This window comes from Petaurus breviceps, unplaced genomic scaffold (genome assembly GCF_028583685.1).
Source record: "Petaurus breviceps papuanus isolate PSGF00001 unplaced genomic scaffold, PetGlider_PUasm1.0 551, whole genome shotgun sequence".
Classification (NCBI taxonomy): Eukaryota; Metazoa; Chordata; class Mammalia; order Diprotodontia; family Petauridae; genus Petaurus; species Petaurus breviceps.
The window spans coordinates 12,616,905-12,642,266 of NW_027186372.1; the positions used below are offsets into that span (position 1 = coordinate 12,616,905).

General features: G+C 38.3%; 1 protein-coding gene across 1 annotated transcript; it reads left to right on the forward strand.

The window, feature by feature from the left end:
- Positions 1-4,883: 4,883 nt before the first annotated feature.
- Positions 4,884-25,362, forward strand: PANK3 (pantothenate kinase 3). The gene is made up of 7 exons (XM_069102398.1): positions 4,884-5,008; positions 10,100-10,452; positions 13,707-13,960; positions 15,941-16,117; positions 16,663-16,786; positions 18,425-18,550; positions 19,038-25,362. The coding sequence occupies exons 1-7, from the start codon at positions 4,981-4,983 to the stop codon at positions 19,086-19,088; spliced, it is 1,113 nt and encodes a 370-aa protein (XP_068958499.1). The 5' UTR covers positions 4,884-4,980; the 3' UTR covers positions 19,089-25,362.

Consider the following 25,362-nt stretch of genomic DNA (forward strand, 5'->3'; position numbering starts at 1 on the left):
GTGCTCAAGACCCCAAAATACCAACACAATGGGTCCTGCCAAATGAATTCGACTTAAGCCTTCTCTCAGTCAAAGTAAAACAAAGTTTATTAAAGATTTCCCATAATAGGTAGACTCTAAAAGAGGCTAAATTTTTGTGATGTTTGTATTAACAAGCAGGCCAGCATAGTTTGACAGACTGAGTCTGAGCTAGATTGAATTTCAACCTTCATGGAGGCAAATGGATCTTATATACATAAAGACTGTGGGAGGGATCTAGGGGTGGTCACAGGAGGGATTTGGGAAGGGTTTTGAGGAAGAGTCTAAGGAGGATCTTGAAGGGACTGAGGTTAGACTCCAGGAACCAAGAGAATAGGATTTTGATGGGATCAGTGTGGGAAATATCTCGAGGTAACAGACAAAGGAGGGTGAGGCTATCTTAAGGGTAACAGAGATTCAATCATGTGATAATGATGAGATATGGGCTCTGGGAGCCCCCTCCGGCTGTCCTAGAGGTACAGGCCCTTGAACTCTGATTAAATCATCTCATTTGATGAGGCATTTGCATGAGGCAAGTCTGTTACTAGACTTACTAGACTTCCCACTCTATCTATCCACCCTTGAACTGGCCTAGCCCACCATTATTTGTGGTCTCCAGGTGGCCTCCATCGACTTCCCACCCTTAATCACTCATTGACCTCATTAACTCCTCCTGAAGACCCTCCCCAGACTCCTCCCCTAGACCACCCCTAGATTCCTCCACAACCAAGACAATTTAATCAGAGTTCAAGGGCCTGTACCTCCAGGACTCAAGGAGAGCTTGAGGGGGCTCTCAGAGCCCATACCTCATCATTATGAGGTTTATGGCCTCAGGCAAATACCAGATCCAGTGGGAAGATTCAAAGAGAGTTCAAGGGGGTTCCCAAAGCCTGTACCCCATCAACAAGGAGGTCAGAAGGACAGTTTCTCTGGAGAACTTTGGAATTAATTGTGAGACATAGGAGACACTGGCACAGGACTGCCCAGTATGGCTTGCCTGCATCAAAGAAAGTGCTCTGTGAGCAAAGCAGAACTGCAGTAGCTCAAAAGAAATATGAGGTGTGCAAATTTAGAGATATCTCCACTTCAAATGTTCACATGGACTATTTGTACCTGACCTGTGATAGAGCCTTCCAAACTTGTACAGGTTTGATCAACCCCAGTTGGACACACTATACCTTGACCCCAACACAATGATCAACCACAGTTGGACACACTACACCTTGACCCCAACACAATGATGTAATTTTGGTCCCATTCAAGCATAAGGGACAACAACTGATGGGGTTTAGGTTCTGGGAATTCCCCTGAATCTTCCCACTTGTTGAGGCATTTGCCTGAGGCCATAAGCCTTTCATTATCCCTAGGCCCAAATCTCAGTGCTTCCCACCCTTGATCCTATCAAAATATCTATACCCAAACCTGTTACCCTTAAACTAGCCTAGCCCTTCATTATCTGTCATCTCCAGGTAGCCTTCACCTCTTTCCCACTCTTAATCTCATTACTGGAGTCTGACCTCAGTCCTCTCCACATCCTTCTTAGACTGTTCTTCAAGACCCTTTCCAAACTCCTCCTCTAGATCATCCCTAGATCCTTCCCATGGTCTTTCTGCATATAAGATCCATCTTGCCTCCATGAAGGGGTTCTTTCTAGAGGAAGATTCAGTCTGGCTCACTTGTCAACATGTGTCACAAATGCTTAGGCTCCTTAAGTCTACCCATTATGGTGAATGTTTAATAAACTTTGTTTTTCCTTGGGTTGAGGGAAGGCTTGGTTCAAATTTATTCGGCAAGATCAGGTGTGTTGGCATTTTGGGGTCCTGAGCACCCCTAAGCCCCAAACCGCAATACTACCAGTTGTTAGGATCCTATTGCCTACAAATTACTTTGTATTTACTTTTTGTAAACATATTTATCTAATTTATTTTTATTTGTTATTGTGTAAACTCTTTAACGATAAGATCGTATTTCTTTTTTTCTTTGTAGCTTCTGTGCCTTCTTAGTGTATTTATTTACCTGGCAGAAGAATGTAAAGACTTCCCCCAGTGGAATGGGCAAATGAGAACAATTTTTTTTCCAATAGCCGTGAAGTGTGAAGTCCTACAATAAATCTAAACCACGAGTTGAGGAATAAAGAAAGCATTTTTAACTGAGATAACTGATAGCAAGCCTGCCAACCTGGGAATGTCCCATGAGTGCAAAGTACAATGGATTTCTCAACTCCAAGACTCATACAAAAGCTTTTTATGCCTTTAGGAGGAGAGGGGGAAGAGGTAGTATGAGGTAGCAAGGCCTGGTCATGAGACCCCAGTGGCCTTTGGCATTCTGGGCAAGGAAATTCACTTCATTCTGGCTGTCTGCCTTCATACCATGAATCCCAAAAGATGGGGGCAAGGACATTAGAAGCTTAGATGTAGCTTAAGCTAGGTTCCTTTACAAGGTAAAATCTCTGGGTGGAGGTATTTAGGGTATGGTTCAGTTCAACCTAATCAAGAGTAAATAAATACCTTAAGAGTACAAATGTAAGAACATTACTGAAATTACAAGGATCATTTAAGGGAGTGGTGTAAGAACATTACTGAAATTACAAGGATCATTTAAGGGAGTGGCAAGTAATATTTGGTATCAACAGTTTTCTGTCATTATATTAACAATTTTCCATCAGAAGGCTGCTGAAGCAGGTGATTAGACCTTGGTCAGACAGCGATGACACCAAGGTTACTGCATCCTGAGACATGGACATTCATCTTGACTTTTGTCTTGCCACTGGACTTCAATGACTCTGAAGAGAAAGTGAGACCGAAGATTTTGTGCAACTCTGCCTCAATTAAGTCCAATTTTCTCAAGAATCAACCCATGATGTCACTGGTCCTCTAACAACTTGGCATGTAATAATAAATATTTAGAGAACGAATGACTGCTAGTACCTATTTTCTTGAGTGATTCAACTAGTGTCTTGGCTTTGTATATAAGTGCCTCAGACCAAAATATCTCATAACTACCACTTAGCACAACTCTCCAAAATCTCTCTGTGTATACTAGTGCAGCCAAAGCAGGTCCAAGAAATGACCTAGGAAACCAGTTTTTTTAAGTCCTCTGTCATCTTGCAAAACAAGGGTGGATTTAGAGTGATTGGTTGACTATAAATAACAAATCAAATGCTTGGCATCTTGGGATGCTCTTCCCCTCTCCAGCACTGACTCACGTATGGCTTTCGAGGAATTGTGTCAGACATGTTCGAAGTAACTAAGAGGGACAACATAATTAACAGTACAACAATGAATGAGTCTTAGGACCAAGAAAAACTACTCCAAAACAGTGATTCTGGTGACACAATCTATATTTTCAATCTTACCCGTCTCCAACAGTGGAAGCAAAATGTTCACCAATATTTGGGCAGAATTCTCAACCAGGTAGAACACAAATAGATAGTCTTACTGGAGCAATCCATAAAGATGATTTATTTTTTAAAAGCCCAATAAACTGAGGTATATTTGCAGATAAGGGTATGAACCCTTCTCTCTTCGTGGGGGTATATTGCCTAGGCTGTCCGTACTTCTGGAGAACAAATTTGCCAAGCAGAAGTCACAGATGGCAAGTTACCCTATACTTTGCAATGTTTCCCTTGCCCCCCAAAATAACAATAACTCGTTATGAGTTTACATTTCCCTTTTATTTCCCATTCCCAAGTTGCTGGGAGACCTAAAAAGGTAGAAAATAACCAGAAGATTGGAACTAGGAAGAGACTATTGGCAAGAGAACCTGGGACTCCGGGTCCTTATCTGCAAAATAAGGGGAACTGTATTTTTTTTTCCGACCATTCCAGAATCTTTAGAACTTAAAATGATCCCCTTTTTGTCTTGAATGCATTTCCCTGCACTAAGCAAACCCAAGGAGACAGCGCGTGTGGAAGAGAGAGGTGAAGAAGTGAGCTGCCCAGGCGAAGATCTGGCGCTGGCAAGGACTCGGGGAACAGGAGGGCGAGGGACGTCCTAGGGTTCAGCAGGTGAAGGCAGCGCCCAGCTGCGGGCAGTGGGAAGTGGGCTACAGCCACGCCGGACGCCGCAGTGCTGAGGCCAGTCTCGGCCACTGCTGGGATGTGTGACTTTCCGCAAGTTGCTTGCCTTCTCTGGGCCCCCTACGTACAGTGAGAGGCGCCTTCCACCTGTCACTTTCTGCGGTAACATCTGCGGCCAGTCAGGGACTAGAGCTGGCCAGGGGGGAGGGGGGGAGGGGCGCAGAAACGAGGGGTGCTGCTCGCGGGGGGGGGGGGGGGGGGGGTGCAAGGCCCCGCCCTGCCCAAGGGGAGGGGACTCAGGCCGGACACACCTTCTCTTCCTCCCTCCCCCACAGAAACATACACTGTGTACACACTCGCAGCCCCGCCCTCTCTTCGCCCCCATTGGCCCCCGGCTGGCTGGCGTGACTCACGCCCCGCCCCCCGCCCCTCGCGGAAGCCGCTGAGGCCGTGGGAGGGGGTAGGAAGCACCTCGGGGAACCTATATCCGTGAAGCATCTTGGGCTCTGTAGTCCGAATCCACCGCTGCAGTCCTGGAGTGGCGCCTTGCTGTCCGGGGAACTACGAGCCCCAGCAGCCCCTCTTCGCGCGCACAGAGTGGGGCCGTCACGTGGGCCTTCCGTCTGGGCGGGCTCGCTGCTTAGCGCGGCGGCGGCGGCGGCGGCGGCGGCGGAGCGCGGCGGCTCCCCGGAGAGGGGCCTTTTGTCTGGAGCGGCGAGCGCCGGCGTCTGTTCCCCCACCGCGTCGGCCGCGCCTCAGGAGCTGCAGGGGGGGGAGACCCCGTCCCGAGGCGGACCCTCCACCCGCCCACACGACCGGGCATCGCTTCAGGCGGCCGGCAGCCCCGCCCCGCCCCGAGCCCGCCCCCCCGCGGCGCTGTGCGGAGGACCGGGCCCGCGCTTCCGCGCCGCCGCCGCCGCCGCCCCAGCTCCCCCGCGGGCAGCATGAAGATCAAGGATGCCAAAAAGCCCTGTAAGTCGGGGGTCGGGCGGGGGGAGGAAGGGAGTTCTCGGCGCTCGCGTGGGCTCCTGGGGAAGTTCGGGCTGGTGGCGCCCCCCAGGCCCCGCTTCCTAAACTAAGTTCGCCCGAGAGCCCCGGAACCGGGGCCCCCCTGAACCGAGCTGACCGCGGAGGCCGCACGGACCCCCCGAGGCGCCGGCCTTGGGCTCCTTCCGCTGTGTCAAGGCTGACGCGGGGGAGAAGGCGGCGGCCCCTTGGGTGGCCTGTGGTGCTTCCCCGCGGAATCGCGCGGCGGCGAGTCTGGCCCGGAGCCGCCTTCCCGGCCTGCTGGGGCGCGCTCGCGGGGCGGGCCGGAAACCTCGGGCTCTGAAGGTTCTTGGGGTCTCGGAGGAGACCGGGCAGTTGGCGCCACAGCTGGAGTACAGTCTCCGGCGCTCGGTGCCCGGGTGCCCGTGTGCCCGTGTGCGAGTCATTGGACTCGTTGTGAGTGGGGTGCCGTCTGTATTGCAAGCGTGTGCAATGGCTCCTCTGCGGGGAACTTTGTAAAAAAGACGGTTTTCCAAAGGCCTCGTTGCTTCTGTTTCTTAGCGCTGAAAGCTGAGACCCAGCCTTGTAGCGCCAGGGTGGGATTGGAGCCCGGCCGTCCCCGTCCCCAGCCCGTTACTTTCAACTGGAGTAACCCAAGTCTTGTCTCTAAAAGTTTTCCGTCCGAGCACTTGGCAGCGTGGAGCTTGGTGCGAACCCAGTACCCTGGTCATTTAATTCGGCTCCTTAAAAAGTCGCCATAATTTTGTCATTGCTTTTTCTTCTCACCCAAAGAGTAAATGCCCAAACCTGCTCCGTGCCAGGGGTGTTTAAACGGCTCCTTGGTGCAACAGCCTTGCCTCTGTGGTCACCACCTTCTGTTAATCATTAAAGACATGGTTGGGCATCCAGGGTTTTCCTCTTGCCTCATAGAACAAATCTACCCCTTCAAGGTCCGTGTGATTATTGGAAGGTGGGAGGAGGGGATGCTGCTCCTGGGGCTGATGGCCCCTGGCGTAGAACCAGGTACGAGATATGTTCCAGACAACACTCCATAACCTTTGTTTGCCCTGTCGTGTTAGATGGGTGCATTTTCATGTCAGAAACCGTGTTTACGGGCTATAATGTAGTGGTAACCTTATTGATGTGTTCGTTGGACTTTTTTCACCTGTGGGTGCCTTTAATATTTTCTAGGGGACTTGTAAGTGTGGGGAGGTGGGTGGGGTAGCTGTAACTTAGTTCTTAGGCTATATTATTCCACGTTGCAAGTATTTGCATTGGTTTCTTACACTCGAGGGAAGCAGAATGTAGACAGGTTCCTATTTTAGGAATTGGGGATTTTAAATTTGGTAGCTTGTGGTCTGTAATCAGACTCAGACAGAAGGAGGTCTGATACAAGGATTTGTGCCTTCTTACTCCCTGTCCTGCTGTTTCCCATGCTTCCTGAAGTGGTAGCATTAAACATCGGTAAATGGGTTCCACAATTTTAGCTTGAATTCCAAATAGTCCTTTCGTTTAGTTGTTAGGGATTTCTGAGCAAAGAGTGGGTGGCACTTTTTTTCTGGGAGTAGTCATGATTCCTGTTAAAAAGGAACGGACCTCATTACATTTTGAAGTCTCGTAGCAGTGTATTTTCCCTGATTCTTCATATTAAAATTAGTCACCTAAAAGTCTTTATAATTTAAAAAGTTAATCCTTGTGATTAAGAAATAAGTTAACCACACAGACTTCTGTAACAGACGAGTGATAGACTCAGAAGATTGAAGCATAGAACTTGATTTATCTCCTTGAGAGTTCTCAGACATTGGAGAGAACTTCATTTCCTCATTTGTAAAATTTAGGGATTGGATTTAATGATATGTACACGCCCTTTCAGCTCTGTAATTATGTGTGACCTGAGACATTCATTAGGCCTCTCAGAATTCTTCTTACACTTTGGATCAGTCATACATAGACTTTATGTTTTAGAATGGCTGTGTCCTCCTTTTCAGGTATAAGCTCAGGAGATGACAATTTAACAGACCTTTCAAATTTAGTTTAGTGTTTGATTTTGGTGGTGTTCCAAATTAAATAAAAATGAGTAGATGGATTGAATGCACTTTTTATAATGTGCTCTTTATAGAATATGCTTAATTTATGGGTACTGTTCTTTTGTTAGGTAGCTAGAACAAATTTTAGTGATCTTGCAAACCTAGTTGTCATGCTCTTAAATCCTATAGCAGAGGGACAGTTCAGTTTTGAGGTTTTTCTCAATGTGAACACAATTTCCCCTCCACTTATGCCTAGGGCTTTCCTAGCACATCATCCTTTGCCTGAAAAAATTTCATGGAATGAGCAAGATTTTTTTCCCCTACAGAATTCAGTATACTAATCATTCCTACAGCCAGGATCATCCATGTGTACTTTGGAATTAAATGGTATGACCGAGGAGTCAAAAACTGAGTTTAATCTTGGGTTTTCCTGCATGCTTTAAAAAACAGTAAAGGTGTGTCTTCATTTACAAGCTAGAAATAACTCCTTATGCCATAAGCTTCTTTTGAATGTTAAAACAAATGTTTATATGTAGCTTTTGAGAATAACAAAGCTATATATATGGTGCTAATTGGGGTTTTCACTTGATGTAGGGTGGTATTGGTATTTATAAATCTTGTCCAAAGGTTTCAGGCAAGAAAAAAAGGCATGAACTTTGAACCTCATAGAGTTTTCTAAGTTGCACTGCAGAGTGATACTTATGATTTGGGGTATATATTTTTGTATGAATTCAGATACTCAAAATTTAAAAGATTTCAGATCAAATTTTTTTATCAATAACATATAATATTGAGTTTCAGAAAGATAATATTTTATCAGATTAGTAACACCCTCTTCTTCACCACCCTCCCAAGTGACACTGATTTGTATAGAGGGTTTTTCTCACAACCCTTCTAGAACATGAAGCAGTGGAAGTATCTATTATGGTTATGCAATGCCAGAATGACCTCTTTGTTTAATAACCAGGAAAAATGCCCTAATTTCATTTTTATTCAACAGATTGGAAAAATTCTTACGAAGTTTTTTTTTTTTTTTTTGCTTTGTTAGATAAATAGAATTGCCCCCATTGCTACCCCCAATGAAGTGTGCTTATCCAAGGAACCATATTTAGTGTGGAATTTCCACTTGTAATTATTAGTTTTACTGAGTGGTACTTCTGATTTATCTAAATTTTTTTTAAATGGAGGGGGGAAAACCCATAGGCTTAATATTTTGAAGCAGTAATTTTGTGATTTTTAAATACAATTTAGTCAGTGCCCACAATTTACAATATAAATGGATTTGTTTGGGTTGGGAAATAAAAATTTGTTTAAAGCCAAGTTCCTGGTATAACTTCTAACAACAGGTTTTTCATATGTAAATTGCAACTGCTACTTATTTGAGTATTAAGCAATATATAAACAAAATAGAGGTAATCTGTTTTTCATTGTTTAAGTGGATAGAGCTGCGAGCCTTGAGAATGGAAGGACCTAAATTCAAATATGGCTTTTGAGGTAGACATTGTTTGGTCCTGAGCAAGTCACTAAACTTCTGTCTGCCTTAAGTTTCTTCAGCTGTAAAATGGGAATAATTGCACCTACCTCACAACCTTGTTATAAGGATCAAATGAGTTGCTTTTTAAAAGGCTTAGCACTGGGCAGACAAATAAGTAGGTGTTATTTGTTTGTTAGTTTCTTTCCCCTTCCTGAGATAGTAATAAAACTTGTTACCATATGATAAAAGATTTCTTTACAGTTGAATAGGCACAGTATATGTGTATCTTATTTTCATTTGTGAATAGAACCTTGCATGCCAGCTTTTAAAAGTCCTTAGCTCACCTGCCCCCTTTTTTGAAATAATTACTAATTTTAGTCAGTGTGCAGGTTTTGAAGTAGAGTTTAGAAAAACTGAATCCTATGTTCTCTATCTCCTTCCACAAAATGAATGAAAATGTATGTTTCAAGCAAGGGGAAAATGAAAATATTTTGGGGAAAGGTTAAAAAAGAAACATAGAGTTATAGAGTAAAAATTAATGAGAATTTTCCTTAATAGATTTTCCATGGAAATTGTTAGGTGTTTTAATCAGGCATAAGGAAAAGGGTATCCTAAAATATTAAAGAATTTCCCATGGAAATTGTTAGGTGTTTTAATCAGACATAAGGAAAAGGGTATCCTAAAATATTAAAGAATTTGTGGGAAACCTATTTCTGCTGTGTTTGCGAACTCTTAAGAATTTTTATAGCTAGGTATATAGAATACTAGTTTTCAAAAACCTTGGGAACAAAGGTACAATAATATTTCAAGTCCATATTCTATAAAAGTTACACAGCTCACACTGTATAGTTGAATTTTATAGTTGGAAGGACCCTTAGAAGAGATGATCTCTATCAGATTCCTTATTTAAGGTCCCAGAGAGGGACCTTCCTGATTTCCAGCTCAGGGCTTAAGTGGACTTGAACAGCCTTGTGATAGATAACTGAATTTGCTAATCATTTGTATCATACTGACCTAGTATACTAAGCTAAATACAGTATGGTATGGAACATTGATAATAGATCAAATTCCATTACAGTGAAAAGAAATGTGACAAACATAATTTGTTCAGCAGCATCGGTTTAGGGAAATAGCACTAAAGTAACAACTAAGACTTGGGTTCATCTCTTCTACTAACTACTGTCAGACCTTGGGTAAAAATTTTAGCTCCTTTGGTCTTCTTTTACTCATCTACAATATGAGGGAACTGGATTTTAGTTGATTTCTAATATTCCTTCCAACTCGAGTCATTTAGTTTTAGGGGGGAGGGAAATTAAACAAGTTTGCAAGGAATATAATATTGCAACATAGGTGGTTGATGGGTGTGGCGGCCTGTAATCTCTGAGAGATTGACCAGGGAGGCTGCCCCTGGTGGATTGTTCAACATTAGGAGTTCTGAGCTTCACTGGGGTCAAGTCTGTGAGTGGCTGCTGCACTTCTGTCCTAGACAAGATAGGGAGACCTGTGTGATTGGCAGATAGGATCTTCAGTTTCTCAAAGATCAGTGTTGATTTCTGTTATTTCTTATATTCACAGCTTTTCCATGGTTTGGCATGGACATAGGAGGCACTCTTGTGAAACTTGCATATTTTGAACCCATTGATATCACAGCAGAGGAAGAGCAAGAAGAAGTTGAAAGTTTAAAAAGTATCCGGAGATACCTGACTTCTAATGTAGCCTACGGGTTGACCGGAGTTAGGGATGTGCACCTTGAGCTGAAGGATTTAACCCTCTTTGGGCGAAGAGGGAACCTGCACTTTATCAGATTTCCAACCCATGACCTTCCCACTTTTATCCAAATGGGGAGAGATAAAAACTTCTCAACTTTACACACGGTGCTATGTGCTACTGGAGGTGGTGCTTACAAGTTTGAAAAAGATTTTCGCACGGTAGGTGACTGTTAAAAAAAAATTATTATTACAAGTCTAACTAATTTTTGCTTTCATATCAAGCTTCCTTACCTATAGTTTATGCCTTAGCTCCATTATTAGCTAGTGTGTGCTGAGGGAATGTCTGGATTTAAGAAAATAGAACATTTGTATAATATATAATTGTACAGATTTGGGATATCCATGTTCATGATTCAAATCATGTTCCCAAGAACAAGATTCTAAACTCATTTGAAACTTGATATGACTGCTTGTTAACATTTGTTATAGTCCCCTGCTCCAACACTCACCTCATACAGGAGCTTCCACTATGTTTTTAAAGACCTATTTAATGTGGGGAATCTGCTTCAAAGACCCATCAGGGCCATGTTAAAATTGTCTCCTCTCTAATCCATTCCCAGTTAAAGCTGTACAGATAACTGTTACTGATTATCCTAGATTGTCCCCTCTGTTAAAATAAGTATTGGAAGAGTTGATAGTAATTGTGGTTCCTCAGATGTTGCATTTGATGGGGGGTTGGACTAGATGACCTTTGAAGTTTTGTTTTTTTTTAATAAATCCACAATTTTCTGATTCCATATAAAGAGCTGAAAAAAATTACACATTATTTATATTATGCATTTACTGTGTTTATTATTTATGTATTCTATTTATATTTTACATTTATGTATAAAATGCTGTCTTAGTTACATGTTATCACATACACTAATCAATAAGCATTTATTAAGTGTCTCTTATGTGCCCTTGTTTCTTTTTTTTTTAATTAAGCAATTGGGGTTAAGTAACTTGCTCAAGGTTACACAGCCAGTTATTTCTGGGTGTGGTGCTGAGTATCTGAGTCTGGATTTTATCCCCAGGTCATCCCCGAACACTGGGGCCGGTGCTCTTACTCGCTGTGCTACCTGGCCGCCCCAGTGCCCTTGTTTCTGAAGACAAAAAATTTAATATCTGCTCTTAAGGAGGTTTGCATTCTGTTGGGGGAGATAGCATGCACATATTTTAGTATATGCTGAATAGATGTGGACTTCACTTCTTTACTAATGTATAGTGAATTGAAAGTCTCTTTAAAACCAAATGATTCATTATCTTTCTGTCTAATCTCTATCTTCACAGTTTTCCTCCTACCGTCAAGGGTACCACCATCTGCCTAGTCACCTAGACTTTAGCGTCATCCTCAGATTACCACTTGGCACTCACCCTAGGTGTCCAGTCAATCCGATCATCATTTTGACTTTCATACTTTCTCACATGTACCCCCTTCTTTTTACTTACACACCCACCATTCTTACCACCTTATGCCTAGGCTAGTGCAGTAGCCTTCCGATCGGCTTCCCTGACTGCCTCTCCCCAAGCCATTTTCCATTCAGCCATCAAATTGATTTTTATAAAAGACGGATATATATATATGGTCATGTTGGAATTCCATTTCCCCTACTCAATAAATTCCAGTGGCTCCTTGCTGCTTCCAAGATCAAATGTAAAATTTTTTGTTTAACACCTAAAGCCGTCTACAACCTAGCCTCTTTCTCACTTGTTTGGTCATCTTTTGATTTACTCTCCTATATATACTCTGTGAATTAGCTATACTGGCCTCCTCACTGTTCCTCGGCGTCACTCTGCCTCCTCACTTCCAGTTCCTGGCTTCCTTTAGCACTCAGCTCAAATGCCACCTATAGGAGGCCTTTCCTGTCTGCCCCAACCGCTGTTTCTCTTGATGCTATCTTTCATTTGCACTATATACATCATATATATTTATGTATATGTATATATATTATATATGTATATACACATTGGCTTCTCTCAATTAGAAATGTGAGTCCCTTGAGACAGTAGAAACTATATTTTTGTCTTTCTTGGTATCCCAGTGCTTAACACAATGCTTGGCACACTGTAAGTACCTATAGAAATGTGGATTGACTTAGTGATATTTAAATTTCTTAGCTTTTGGAAATAACTGCTCTTTTTAAAAGTAAGAAGATGATGTTAATGGGCAATTTGCCTGGTGTTTTGAACACTATTGCTCATTGGAATCCACTGATACCTTTTAGGTTTACAACACACTCAAAAAAGCATTACAAATTGATGGTTTTTTTAGGTGATGGAATTCCTTCACTATTGACATTTTCTTCAGATTAAAAAAAAAGTTAGAGAAGGAACACTTTTTTATTGTATAACTACGTGACAATTTTATATCCAGTGTCAAGACCATAAAATGACACCTGTTGTATTTCTTAATCTAATTGGTATTTCAGTTGAAATATTTTGTTTGCTTCTAAAATAAGGGGGATAGAGGAGATCCACATATTTTTGGAGTGTAATGCCTGAGATGTTAAGGCAGACAGTAAGTGATCTGTCAATGATGCTGTAAAAGGTATCTCCCTACATTTGCTATATCTCCTGAAATAACTATGTAAACATCACATCTTTCCTAAATCACTGTGTATCTTGAGATGTGGAAGTTATGAGTAAACATGTTGAATGATATTCAGGGAGGGAAAAAAAATCCTCAGATACAATATCTTTCATGTAAGCTATTTTAGAGCATTTTTTTTTGGAGGGGGGGAAGGCAGGGCACTTGGGGTTAAGTGACTTGCCCAAGGTCACGTGGCTAATAACTGTTAATCGTCAGAGGCCTAATTTGAACTCAGGTCCTCCTGACTCCAGAGCCGGTGCTCTATTCACTACCCCACCTACCTGCCAGAGCATTTCTAATGTGGAGCCTACGAGAGGAGTAGCAGATACAGTACTAGAAGTAGAAATTGGAATTGAAGATCAGAAAGTGAAGTGGGGTGGGACATAAGATTTACATTATTAGGATTTTTAAATGGGATAACTTGGAAATTCTGAAACAAGGCTTAATAAAAGCCAATGAAATTTTTGGTAAGAGACCATAATAGCATAGATTTAGCACTAGAAAGAACCTCAGAGGTCATCTGGTCCTGATCTTTCATTTTATAGATGATGAAATTGAGTCCTAGAAAGGTTAAGTGACTTTCCTAAAGTGCGATGCCATTCAAATCTTAGTTTAGATGCATCATTCTTTCCACCATACCTTTAAAGCTCTGCAGAGTGGTTATAAATGACAGTATTGTTCCAAGTGTTGAAAACAGCTAGTGTTGTACAAGCTTTTTGAACAGACAACCAGAATCATGTAAAGTGTAACATAATAGTATTAAGCTTACTTGAATGGTTGATATATTTTTGTTTTTTTTTTTTTTTCATTGCTAGTGATGTTTTCTTTTTTTGAAAAACAGATTGGAAACCTCCAGCTGCACAAACTGGATGAACTTGACTGCCTTGTAAAGGGCTTGCTATATATAGATTCTGTCAGTTTTAATGGGCAGGCAGAATGCTATTATTTTGGCAATGCCTCAGAACCTGAAAGATGCCAAAAGATGCCTTTTAACTTAGATGACCCATATCCACTACTGGTCGTGAACATTGGTTCTGGAGTTAGTATTTTAGCTGTCCATTCCAAAGACAACTATAAGCGAGTTACTGGAACAAGGTAATAACCTTTCAGTCATGTGTGAATGCACAAATAAATTATTAAAAATCAACATTATGCAAGGTATATATTCTAAAGGAACTGATTTCCATTTTCTGTCATTCACTGCTTACTTCTAGTCTGTTGAATTACACTGGAAAGAAGCAAAGGTATAGCAATATTGTCTACTGTAAGGCCACTTACTTACACTTATATAACAATGAAAGCCACATTGGTATGTAATGTAAAATAAAAACGTTTTTTATGTAGGGTATTTTTATTTATGAGTTTTTATACATACATACATACATACATACACATGCTTTTTATTTATGAAGTATGAATGAGTTTTTCACTTGCCTCAAATCTTTAGAGAGATGGTTGTGTATGGTCTATTCCATCAGTTTCAGTGTCATACTTAAAGATTGAAGTTTAAATGCTGTATTGATTATACCATAAGTTATTTTAGATCTTCACAAAAAAGTGTTTATTTAGAATAAATTCATAGCACTCCCCACAGTATTTGTGTGTATCACCTCTGATTTAAGAACAAAAACCTCATTTTGTTGGTACTTAATTTCTCTAGCAATCAAAGCTCTCCCCACATTCTCATTATTGTTGAGAAGGCAAGGTAAGTGTTGTGTTCATTTATCACTGGGGAAACGAAAACACGAAGAAGTTACAATTAATAAAATAGAACAGTGAAACAATGATAAATTCTAGAAAAATTTAAAGTCTGGGTTTTACCCTATGAATCACTGTTTCAAATTAGGGCTTTGATTAATGACTTTTCCAACATGAATATCGAATAGTCCATCTTTAGTGCTTCATTTTGTTATTTCTAGAAAGCTGTGTTGATGTAGTAAAAGGACTGGCAGCTTCTGCTATCTTGGACAAGTTTTATGTGAGAGTAGGCTTTCTAGTTGGTGATAGCTAATTCCTCAGCTATAGCAGCCTGTGATACAAAAAGTTACACATTGGCTCTCAGTCGTGTGTTCTTCTTCCACCTCTGCATTGACAGTGATGAGAAATGTGTCAGTGTTACAGTTTTTTTAGACCATCTGTAAACTTTGAACTTTCCTAAGACATAACCCTGAAAAGGTTTAGCGGAACCCAAGACATTTCTGTCAGCAAAACAGCAAACATTGTGAATTTGTTTTAATGTTCATAACAAAAAAGATGTGGAATCAGCAGCCATTTGGTACATAATTGATTAGGATGCATTTAGCTTTATTTGAAAATTGCAGCTACAATAACATTTTCCCCAATATGTGGAAGTTCCTTCCTTCACCCCCTTATTTACATGGGCAGGTGGTGTTAGAAGAAATGTTTTTAGACTCAAGTCTAATCTCTAAATTTATGAGCTTACATATATTTTCCTGCAAGGTAGTTACTTCAATTCCCCTTCCAGACCCGTTTTCCAAGATCCCCCCCAGGCGTCAGAACTTAATATAAGAAAACTTAAAATATCCACTAAATCATTGCTAATCCAGGTCAAATTGGGTGGTTTCTGGACTTAAAAGTAGTAAGCAGACTCCCTTTCACAGACCATTTGAGAACCACATAGAACTTTGGTTTTTAAGCACATCAAGAAAACAGGTCAACAAAGATTTATTAAGTATTTGCTCTATGTGTGGCACTATAATAATCACTGGGAATATAAATATAGGCGGAAAGAAAGATAACTGCTTCCCTCAAGGAACTTAAATTCTAAAGAGGGAAGATAATACAAAAGGAAGCTGAAAGGAAATGTAAGGTACCTGGTCAAGGGGGGAGAGGGCATGGTGGAGCTACTGGAGAGTCAAGAGAGGGGAGGAATATGAAGACAGGGGTGACCTAGACATCACCTTTAAGATGGAGGTTCTGAGAGGAACCCAGAACTCTGGGGGGGAGGTTTTTCTTCAAAAGAATTTTTCTATATCTTAGTTTTTGAGAAGAGAATTTGTAGAAAGGATACGAGAGAACTCTACCTGATGAAGTTTTTGTTCCTGTTTTGTTTAGCCTGGGAGGTGGCACGTTTCTGGGCTTATGCAGTTTACTGACTGGCTGTGAAAGTTTTGAAGAAGCTCTTGAAATGGCTTCCCAAGGTGACAGCACCCACGCTGACAAATTGGTCCGTGATATTTATGGAGGAGATTACGAAAGATTTGGCCTGCCAGGGTGGGCTGTAGCATCTAGGTAAGTTACAATTCTTGAATCACTCACAAGGTTTATTTTATTTTTGCAAACGAATGAAATGTATAGCAAACAGTTTTAAATATAACAGTTTTATGTGGATAAGACTAGTTGCCTTAACTTGAGGTTAAGAGGGCAACTGACATTGCACAACAGTAATTTTGTGAAATGGATTAGAATATTTCCCTATTTGGATGTTTCTAGAGCAGAAAATTTTCCTGGATTTTAATGTTTTATACAAAAGTTTTACAAATAATACACAATATACAAATTTGATAACCTGTTCTTGTAAGACTGAGTAGTATTTTAATTTGTATAGTCACTCTTACACATATAATTTTTACTTCTGAATGTTCTGTGTCAGTAGTTTTGTGTGTGTGATTTATGTTAAGATCAACCATAGATAATTTTTTAAATCTGTGAGGAAAAAGCATGGCTGTAAGAAGTTCTTCTTGTGTCATAACAGCTGCCTTATTTGCAGTGGATTTGACCTCTCCTCTTCTTTGCTCCTCTCTATCCTCTTTTTCATCTTCCTTCCCTCTCTGCAGTTTTGGGAACATGATCTATAAGGAGAAGAGAGAATCTGTTAGTAAAGAAGATCTAGCAAGAGCTACTTTAGTTACTATCACCAATAACATTGGTTCTATAGCAAGGATGTGTGCTGTTAATGAGGTAAGCTTGCTCTCAATTAGATGAAAAATGCTGAATGAACACTATGACTGTGAAGTTTTAAAAATACTTGAGGAATTTTTAAAAATTGATTTCCATTAAAAGCCAAGGATTAATTTATTTTGCCTCCTTTTTATTACTATAGCTTAATTGACCAACAAATAAGGGTTTAATTAGATAGACCTTAAAGTAGTATTTACTATTTCCTTTTTTTTCTAGGAAGCATAATGCAGAACCTTTTCAGAAAGCCTTAAATCTTATTGGTTAACTAGAAGCTGAGCTCTAATGGTGTCCTTTTTCTAATAACTAGTTCATTTTCCTTTTTATGGTCTCAATGATTTGGGACATTCTTTTATTGTTTGTATTAAAATTGGCTGAGCACCTGGAAAATTTCTTATTGTCTTCGGCTTCTTTACAGTGCTGCCTTGTTGCATATGGATCAAGCAGCATTGTACAGGGCTATGAAGGCATTGAGATTTGCTCTTCGAATAAAAAATGAATGGTTTAATTTTTTAAGGGTGGGTAGTATTTGATTTGCAGTGTTGGCCTTTATTATTTCAGATCCACAAACAAATGTTACAGATGTTCTTCATTTAACACACAAGTTATTTCTGGAAAGGATCAGGGTAAATTTATAATTTAGATAAATTTATTCATAGTTCAAATGTGCTAAAGGAGTCTGACTTCCCTGTGCCTCAGTACTTGAGATACAAAGGTATCTTTATGAAGTAAACTTTAACATATTTAATGTAAATTCTGAGTCTGGGTTTTTACTATGGAATAAGTGTGAACATCTTAGGTGCAGGAAATATTTTTTGTTTTCTCTCTTTATTGCATGACATTCTAGCATAGTTCTTTACGCAAAAGTGCTTAATGGTTTCTCAGTCCTCTAGGTTAAGAACCTCAGTGATCAGCCCAGGTCTGCCTTTGTATTTGTTTAGAATAAGTGTTTTTTCCCTGCTATCATCCCTCTATTATTGAAGTACCTGAAAAACTGAATTAGTAGTTAGGTTGGCTGGTTATGATGGCAGACCAGTTACTTTGTTGAACCTGGTATATACACTTTTTGGTGGACGGTACTCTTGTTGATGTGATAACTCTCCCCTAAGTAGTTAGTGCATGTAGTTTACACACTGACAAATTCTTTATCTAGATTGCAGTATAGCTGTCTTTGCTCCCTTCCCCCTTTTCTTTTTCACTAATGTCAACATTTATTGCCGTATCCAAATGTGTAGCTTATCTTGCAAAGCAAACCTTATATAGCCATTTCTAATGGGGGTGCAGTAGAAAAGAACCCCAGAGTTTAAGTCAGAGGACCTGGGTTCATTTAAACATTGTTCATCATTTATTTCTCATTTTCTATAAAATGAGAGGATTTTATTACTTCATCTTTAAGGTCCATTTCAGCTCTAAATTTATGTATATGGAAACAACTTAATCTCAAAAGTACCATCTCACCAAAGAACTTCATAAATTTGTTAAAGTGAATTTCACCTATAATTTGGTGTCTGTTCTTAAAATGAGTTTTTCAGCCACATATATTTTGAGTAAGGATCATAGAAGCATGTTCTTGTCTATGATAGATGCTATAATGGCTTTTTCTAAGTAGCCTCTTGTTTGTGTGTTTGTTTGTTTTTACAGAAAATAAATAGAGTTGTCTTTGTTGGAAACTTTCTACGTGTCAATACCCTATCCATGAAACTTTTGGCATATGCATTGGATTATTGGTCCAAAGGCCAGTTGAAGGCATTGTTTCTAGAACATGAGGTATGTTGTGAGATTGTGGACTTCCCTTCCTTACTTGAGAGCCTGTTGTAAATTTCCAACAAGACATCTCCCTATTTTTCCTCTTAGGAAAGTTGTAAGATCATACTTTTAAAAAAAATTTAGATACTTCTTTATTCATTCAGAAATTCATCTGTGTGGCTTCTCCATGTACCAGTGGAATCCAGTCTCATATGCCTTCTCACCCTTTGTGATTCTTGTTCAAGTCTTTTATGTAAATCCTACACAAAGGATTCATCCAGCATACTAAGAGGCCTTTCTTTGATTACTCTGCTGCTGCGAATAGACAGTCAATTTGTTATACGTGGGTTATTTCTTTTTACTAAAAGTCAAATAATTTTTTAACCAGAATTGGATGTGATGTTGGAAATTGTCCCATTTATTTTTCCTTGATAACTAATATACTCACTGATTTGAAAAGCATTTACCATTGTGGGCACTAATATTTCTTAAAATGCTGTTTCTACAGGGATACTTTGGAGCAGTTGGTGCTCTCCTGGGGCTGCCAAATTTCAGCTAAAGCATCGAAATTGCTACATCAGTAATGCCATCCAAGTGGAACTGAAAATCAAAAGGATTATTATTGCATTATTTAAATTGATGGGAACCAAAGGACAAGGGGGAGAAACAGCAGTGTTGCTGCTGTTGATTTTTAAATGTCAAAATGGTAAGCTGCTGAATGTTGCCATATTAAAGTGAGATCTTGGTAACATGAAGCATTTCTAGCTGAAATGCTTTAGGGATTCTGGTCTTACTCTTCTCTGTTGTATATAGCCAGTATTAAATCCTTTTGATGCAATACAACCTCTGATTGAGCTTCTCAGAAATGTTTTCATTTATTTTTAAGTAGTCAGCATTACTACTGTATGCTCAAATAAAAATCTTGAAGTCCTCAGATATTTAGTTTATAAAAATAATTCATTCTGAATGTATGTTGGAAGGGTCTCTTTTACCCATCTTTTGGTTACTTTTCACACCCTGTATTGAAAATTCACCATGAAAACCAAAGTGTCATTAAGAGGTTCTGTTTTCATGTGATGATACAAAATTTCAGGCATTGAGAACCATTGGAGCTTTTCTAGCACATTTTCTTAAAGTATGTTTCTATGGGTTTTGAGAGGTCCCCAGTAGAACCAAAGTATTTTCAAATACCACAATGTAATTAAAATATATAGCGATTTGTGAAACTACAGGTACATAGCAGCTTAAGCTCTGACAATATATTTTATAAAAACTACTCTAGTTGTAGTTAGTTGGTACAGTAGAGCACTATTCATTAAATCATTATGCTTAATACATTTAAAGATACAATATCTAAAATTTTGTAATTTGATAACTTAATTGGTGACCTGTTTAAAGACAGTAGACATAAAATGGTTGAAATGTATCTCTCAAATTGGGTGTGTTCCCTCTGCTATATTCTTTTCAGATCAGAGCTCAAGTCACCCACCAAGGCAGAAAACTTTGTATTCTATTATGTGGAAAAAAAAATGCTTAACCTTTGAGTGTTTTGTTAAACTGGAAGATTTAGTTATTTTGAAGCTTCATGGGATTCAGAGGCAGTATTGCAGAATCATAAAAGGATCAGTGTTTTTGTACATTCTGGCAATAAAAACATTATGATTCCATTGTTTGTAAAACTTGTTGACCTTGGAATTTACCCTCTCTTTTGGAGTCATTGTTTTTGGTAAATTGATGGAGTTTTTCAGGTTTTTTCTTTCTGAGTAACATCAGAGTAGTTCAGTGCTGTAGCACAGGTGTTCATGAGATTTTTAGAACTTGGAGGACTCAGAATAGTAGCCACCTCTTGACATACACCATGATGGTACTTAGCACATGAAGAGAAGTATTGTGTATCTGTATAAAAGCACTGCGTACCTCATTATGTACTCACTAGAGAAGACTTCCTGTTAAGTTTCTCAGTAGGCTACAGTGCGCTCTATAAACATTTCTCCATCATGTATCCTTTAGATATCATGCTCAAATGTTTACCATTGTCTGTTGATCAGAAGATACTCTTTCTATAAAAGCATGAATTTCTGAATCTTGAAATTGTGAGGGAAGTTGGGAGGAGTGAGAATGTCACTTAAAAGAAAGAATTCAGTTAATTTTAAACTTAAACTTCAGATCTTAGCTGTTTTAAAACCCAAAATGATAACATCCCACTTCATTTTTCCTTTTATAGCTATTTCATATATCAAGCATATTTTCATGATTTCATGATTTTGAAGACTTCCAATTTGGGCTTAATTCCACTTTAACTGTAGTCAAAGGTGCTGCAGTTTTTATATTAGTAGCTATTGGGGGCAGGCATCTAAATGAAAAAAGTGACATGTTGATTTTTCTCTCAAACTTAAAGTGAAAATTTTCATTTAAAAATAGTGTGGATACTGTCCTAATATGTGTGTTGGAACTGTGGTACATACTGAATTTTGGTCTTCTGTTAATTGTGAAACTACCCACAACCAAAGAGGGATGTAGCAACCATAAAATCTGATTGCTATCACTATGTTTTTCCAGTATTTATCCTATTTTTCCAGGAGCATAAAGAGAATGCAGTTGCTACAAAAGCTTCTTCTGCAAAAGATTATGCTTCTTGATAATCTTTAAATTCCCTCTAAGCATTATAAATGAGCTTAGCTTTAAGCTCAGCTATTGCAGTCCTTAAAGCTGCATGCTTGAGAAATAACTTAAAATTAACATGAAGGTTCCCGATCAGGGGCTTTCCCAAGGAAAACCCACTTGAGATGAAGAATATATGCAAACTTACTTCTCCGTAAATGTCAGGAAATCCTCTTTTTGGCCTGTGGTACTTCTGGATGTTCCCAATAAATATTCTGTATCACTCTTAGTATTTGTTTCCCTGTTACTATTAGAATTATTGAAGTAACTCAAAAAAGGTAGCTTTTTAAATGGAAAAATACCTGTCAGGGCACATTTTTCTCAATAATTTCTAAAAATTGGAATTCCTTCACTAGGTTGATTTGGCAATTTCAGTGCCTTAAATTCTTTCACCTTTATGGTATTGTCAGAAGCCAACTTCAGGCACCAAAGGAGTAATTTCCTATTGAATCCTTAAATAATTTATTTGTTGTCTCTACTACCTTGTTCAAATGACTCTTCTACTTAACTTAATAACATTTTTTTTTACTCCTAAGAAAATAAATGGGATATACTCTGAATTTGAAGGAGCATAGCAACCTCAGAATTACTCAAAAGGTGCGTTGAGGGGAAGGGATAGCCTTTTTTTCTGAATAAAGGAGCAAGGTTTCTTTTCAGCACTAATCAGTTTACTTGTGGCAAAGTATTAATAGACCTGTTAACCCTACTGATTTAGAGAGCACTAGAGACTTGTTTACTTTTAGCTTAGGTAATAAAAACTTCACTGCCCTTTAGTCAATAGAACATCTAAAAATTCTTGAACTGACATAAATTACTTGCCAAATATCAGGATCTATAAAGATTTCATGAACTTTTTGCCTTCACTAATGCAAGTTTGATAGCTTGTATTGGGAATACCAGTCGTTGGAATGCTTATTCCATCTCTATAAGCAATATAATGGACCAAGAAAATTACAAGATTTTAATTTCTTTATCCATGGCATTGTTGGATTAAAACAATGGTTCCTTGCTGTGTCCCCTTTTTGTATGTTTGCATTCTTGCCTCGAAGATACAGCTAGGCAGTAGTTTTGAAATGCCCATTATAACCACTGAGCTCCTCTTGGGAGAAAGTTTTTGTTCTTTACCTACAAAGAATTGACTACACACTTTGTATTTTTTTCTTTTGAGCACTTTATGCATTTTAGATATTGCACTTGTGAATGTATTTTGGTCATAAAACCCCTTTCTCCACTAAAAGCCTATATGTAAAAAGAACACTGAACAGAGAAATGAGTGTTCGTTTTGGTTGTATTTTTGCTTTCACTCACCATTTGGTTCATGAAGGAAAACGGTGAAAAGGCTTTTTTGCCTTTTCTGGTATTACTAAATGTTTTCTTGACCATTTTGTAAAATGGTCTGCCCCGCAAAGTATCAATGAAATGTTATTTACATAGTAAATAGTAAGTCTACTTAAAAACCTCTTTTCAATATCAAAGTAGTTGTCACCTTGGTTTTTTAAGTAGCTTTATTCCTTAAGCCCCTATCATCAAAATGAATTTAGGGACTGTGTACTTTATGTAGTTTTTCATTTGAGGAAATGGTTTGCTGTGATAGTAGTTTATATTGAATTATATTCTTTTTACTTTAAAATATTTAGCCTAAATTGAGTAATTTTAACTTAACAAGAAATGAAATTTTTTAACATTGAGGTAAACTTAATTTGTAGTCTTACTGTTTACATTCAGTGAAGCTGTGTTGTGTTTTATAAGTAGTACCATCATTATCCTAACTACTTCACCTCAACAGGCCTCAGTTTTCCTCATATGAAAAATGAGGGGAGGTTAGACTAAATGGTCTCTAAAGTTTCTTCCAGCTCTTAATTCTATTTTTATTTGTGAAAGTGCATTGTCAGGATCTTAAAAGCAGAAGTGAGTTATGTTTAAAATAAGTAGTTTCTTTTTTCCTCCACATTTTAAACAAAATTTACATATATGCAATGAATGAATTTGTGAAGTTAATTACAAATTCATGTCGTACACATAATTTCTATTTGCCAGTGTCAGTAGGTATTAAATTTTTGTTTATCAAACTGATAACTATCATAGCTAAAATTCTCAAATTTTAAATCTGTTTAATATTTTTACTAAGTGGAGAAATTGTAAAGTAGCAGTCTTATTTAAGTTGATATCTATTTGGTTAATTTAGCAGCTACACGGTAGAAGTATGCTTGAAAAATTGTTTCCAGTAATATATTACCAGTTAATAGTTTATTTTTTTAAACTAGAAATATTAAGGCAGGCTTAGTGACAAAACCATGTTTTGGCTATATTTGACTAGTAGAATTTTAAATGTTTGAAGCTTGAAAAACAATTAACTTTAGATTTTTAATGTAAACTGAAAATCATATGAGCATTATTCTGAAATGCCATATTTGTATTATAGGAAAGGAAAATTTTAAACTTAGATTCTTGAGTACAGATCATCATAAATACAAACATGATCCTTCAGTGATTGCCAGAAACCTATTTCTGATTTTTTTTTTTAGCAGTTTCCATCTTCATTGTAACAGAAGGCAGGTGTTGGGGGACTCAGGTACTTGTACATCTCATCAAATACTTGATCCATAAGAAAGTTTACAAAGGACAAAATGGCTAGTTTGCAAACATAAATATGTATTAGTTTCATAAATTGCGTAATTTTAGAAATTCCATTTTTTAATCTTTAGTTATTTGAAAATAATATAATGGAAAAATAGCAGATGTTCCACTTAAATTCATAATAGGTTCAAACAGATTGTAGTAGTGAGGTAGTAATCACTAGTTTTTTTACTAGTAGTAATTTTACTAGTAGTAATCACTAGTAATTTCAAAGATCACAGCCAGTGCTGAAAACTGAATGATCTGTGTTGAGCAAAAGCTAAAAAAGAATTTATATATAGTCTGTTCCTTTGGAAATGGTCATTTTCTTTCTGTCTTCCATTCATCTGAACTTTAATTCTTAGGAGTTTTGTTTTTTTTTTACAGCCTCAAAATATTTTTGTTTGCTAATAAACATTATGAAGTTTGCAAATTCTTTTTTTTGCTGTATACAATTAGAATGCAATTATTTAATATTGGGTACGATACTGATTTTTATATCTTTCATATTTTGCCTTGCTTGAAGTCCTGGTGCATCTTTTGACAGTGATTATCACTAGCATCCTCAATAGTTTCAACCTAGGCTTCTACTGATTGTGTTGTCTTATAAGAAATTGTGGAAATAAAAAGTGATGCATATACTATAGTCATTTAATACTTTTTGCTTCAGAATTGCACCTGGAATGATAGAAATATTAATCTGAAGTCTCCACCTTAGGCAAATTGTAGCCTTTTGTTTTTTGAGAGGCTCTGTGTATTTCCAGTTAATGTTTAGAAAGTGAAAATCATTCCAAAGACCAGAAATGTATGTGCTGTTCTCTCCTTTCTTCCTCCCAGTATTTTGATGGAATTAATATTTTAGGGATATGTGCATAATTTTATCATCTGTATATATTCTGTGCTTGGATGTATAAATTAAGCTATAGATGAAAACATTAAAACACCTGCTTCTTAAACTCAAACAACTTGTTGCCCTTTTACTGACCAAATCATTCTGAAAATAGTTAGGGCATCCCTTAGAGAGAATAGCTAGTTTTATAAACATCAGATTTTTTTATTTGGAGATTCACTTTATCCATAAAAGCCATTTCAGTTTTAAATTGCCTTATTCTATTACATTGTACTTTTATCTGAATTTTGTTTACTGTTCTGACACTGAATCTGTGATGTAAAAAATGATTGACTATAAATTTTATTCCTAATAAACTTAAGTTATACAGCAATGTAAACTATAAAACATTTCCTGTAAATTGCCTAATTTATTATTTTTCATCTTGTGTGTTTTTCATCAACATGTACAGTTTCTTTAATTCTCATGGTGACCTTTACTGTAAACATTCCCATACTATTCTGGATTTTCCTTAATGCTTGTTTGCATGAATGATGCCTGGGTTTCATTTACTTACTGGTATTATATTGCTGTTAAGCCAACCTCATTACACCTTACATACTTTTTAAATAGTTGATTTTCCTGGTTTTGTTGCTGGTCTGTATGAACATTAGAAACCATGCTTTTTATCTTCTTTCCTAATAAAATTCTTTCCATATTTACTGTG

What these genes read in the sequence shown, in the direction of transcription:
- PANK3 (XM_069102398.1), top strand. Translation starts at nt 4,981, where the DNA reads ATGAAGATCAAGGATGCCAAAAAGCCCT. An exon ending in GGGTGGGCTGTAGCATCTAG is followed by an intron (nt 16,118 to 16,662) that starts GTAAGTTACAAT and finishes CCCTCTCTGCAG; the next exon opens with TTTTGGGAACATGATCTATA. An exon ending in CATTGTTTCTAGAACATGAG is followed by an intron (nt 18,551 to 19,037) that starts GTATGTTGTGAG and finishes CTGTTTCTACAG; the next exon opens with GGATACTTTGGAGCAGTTGG.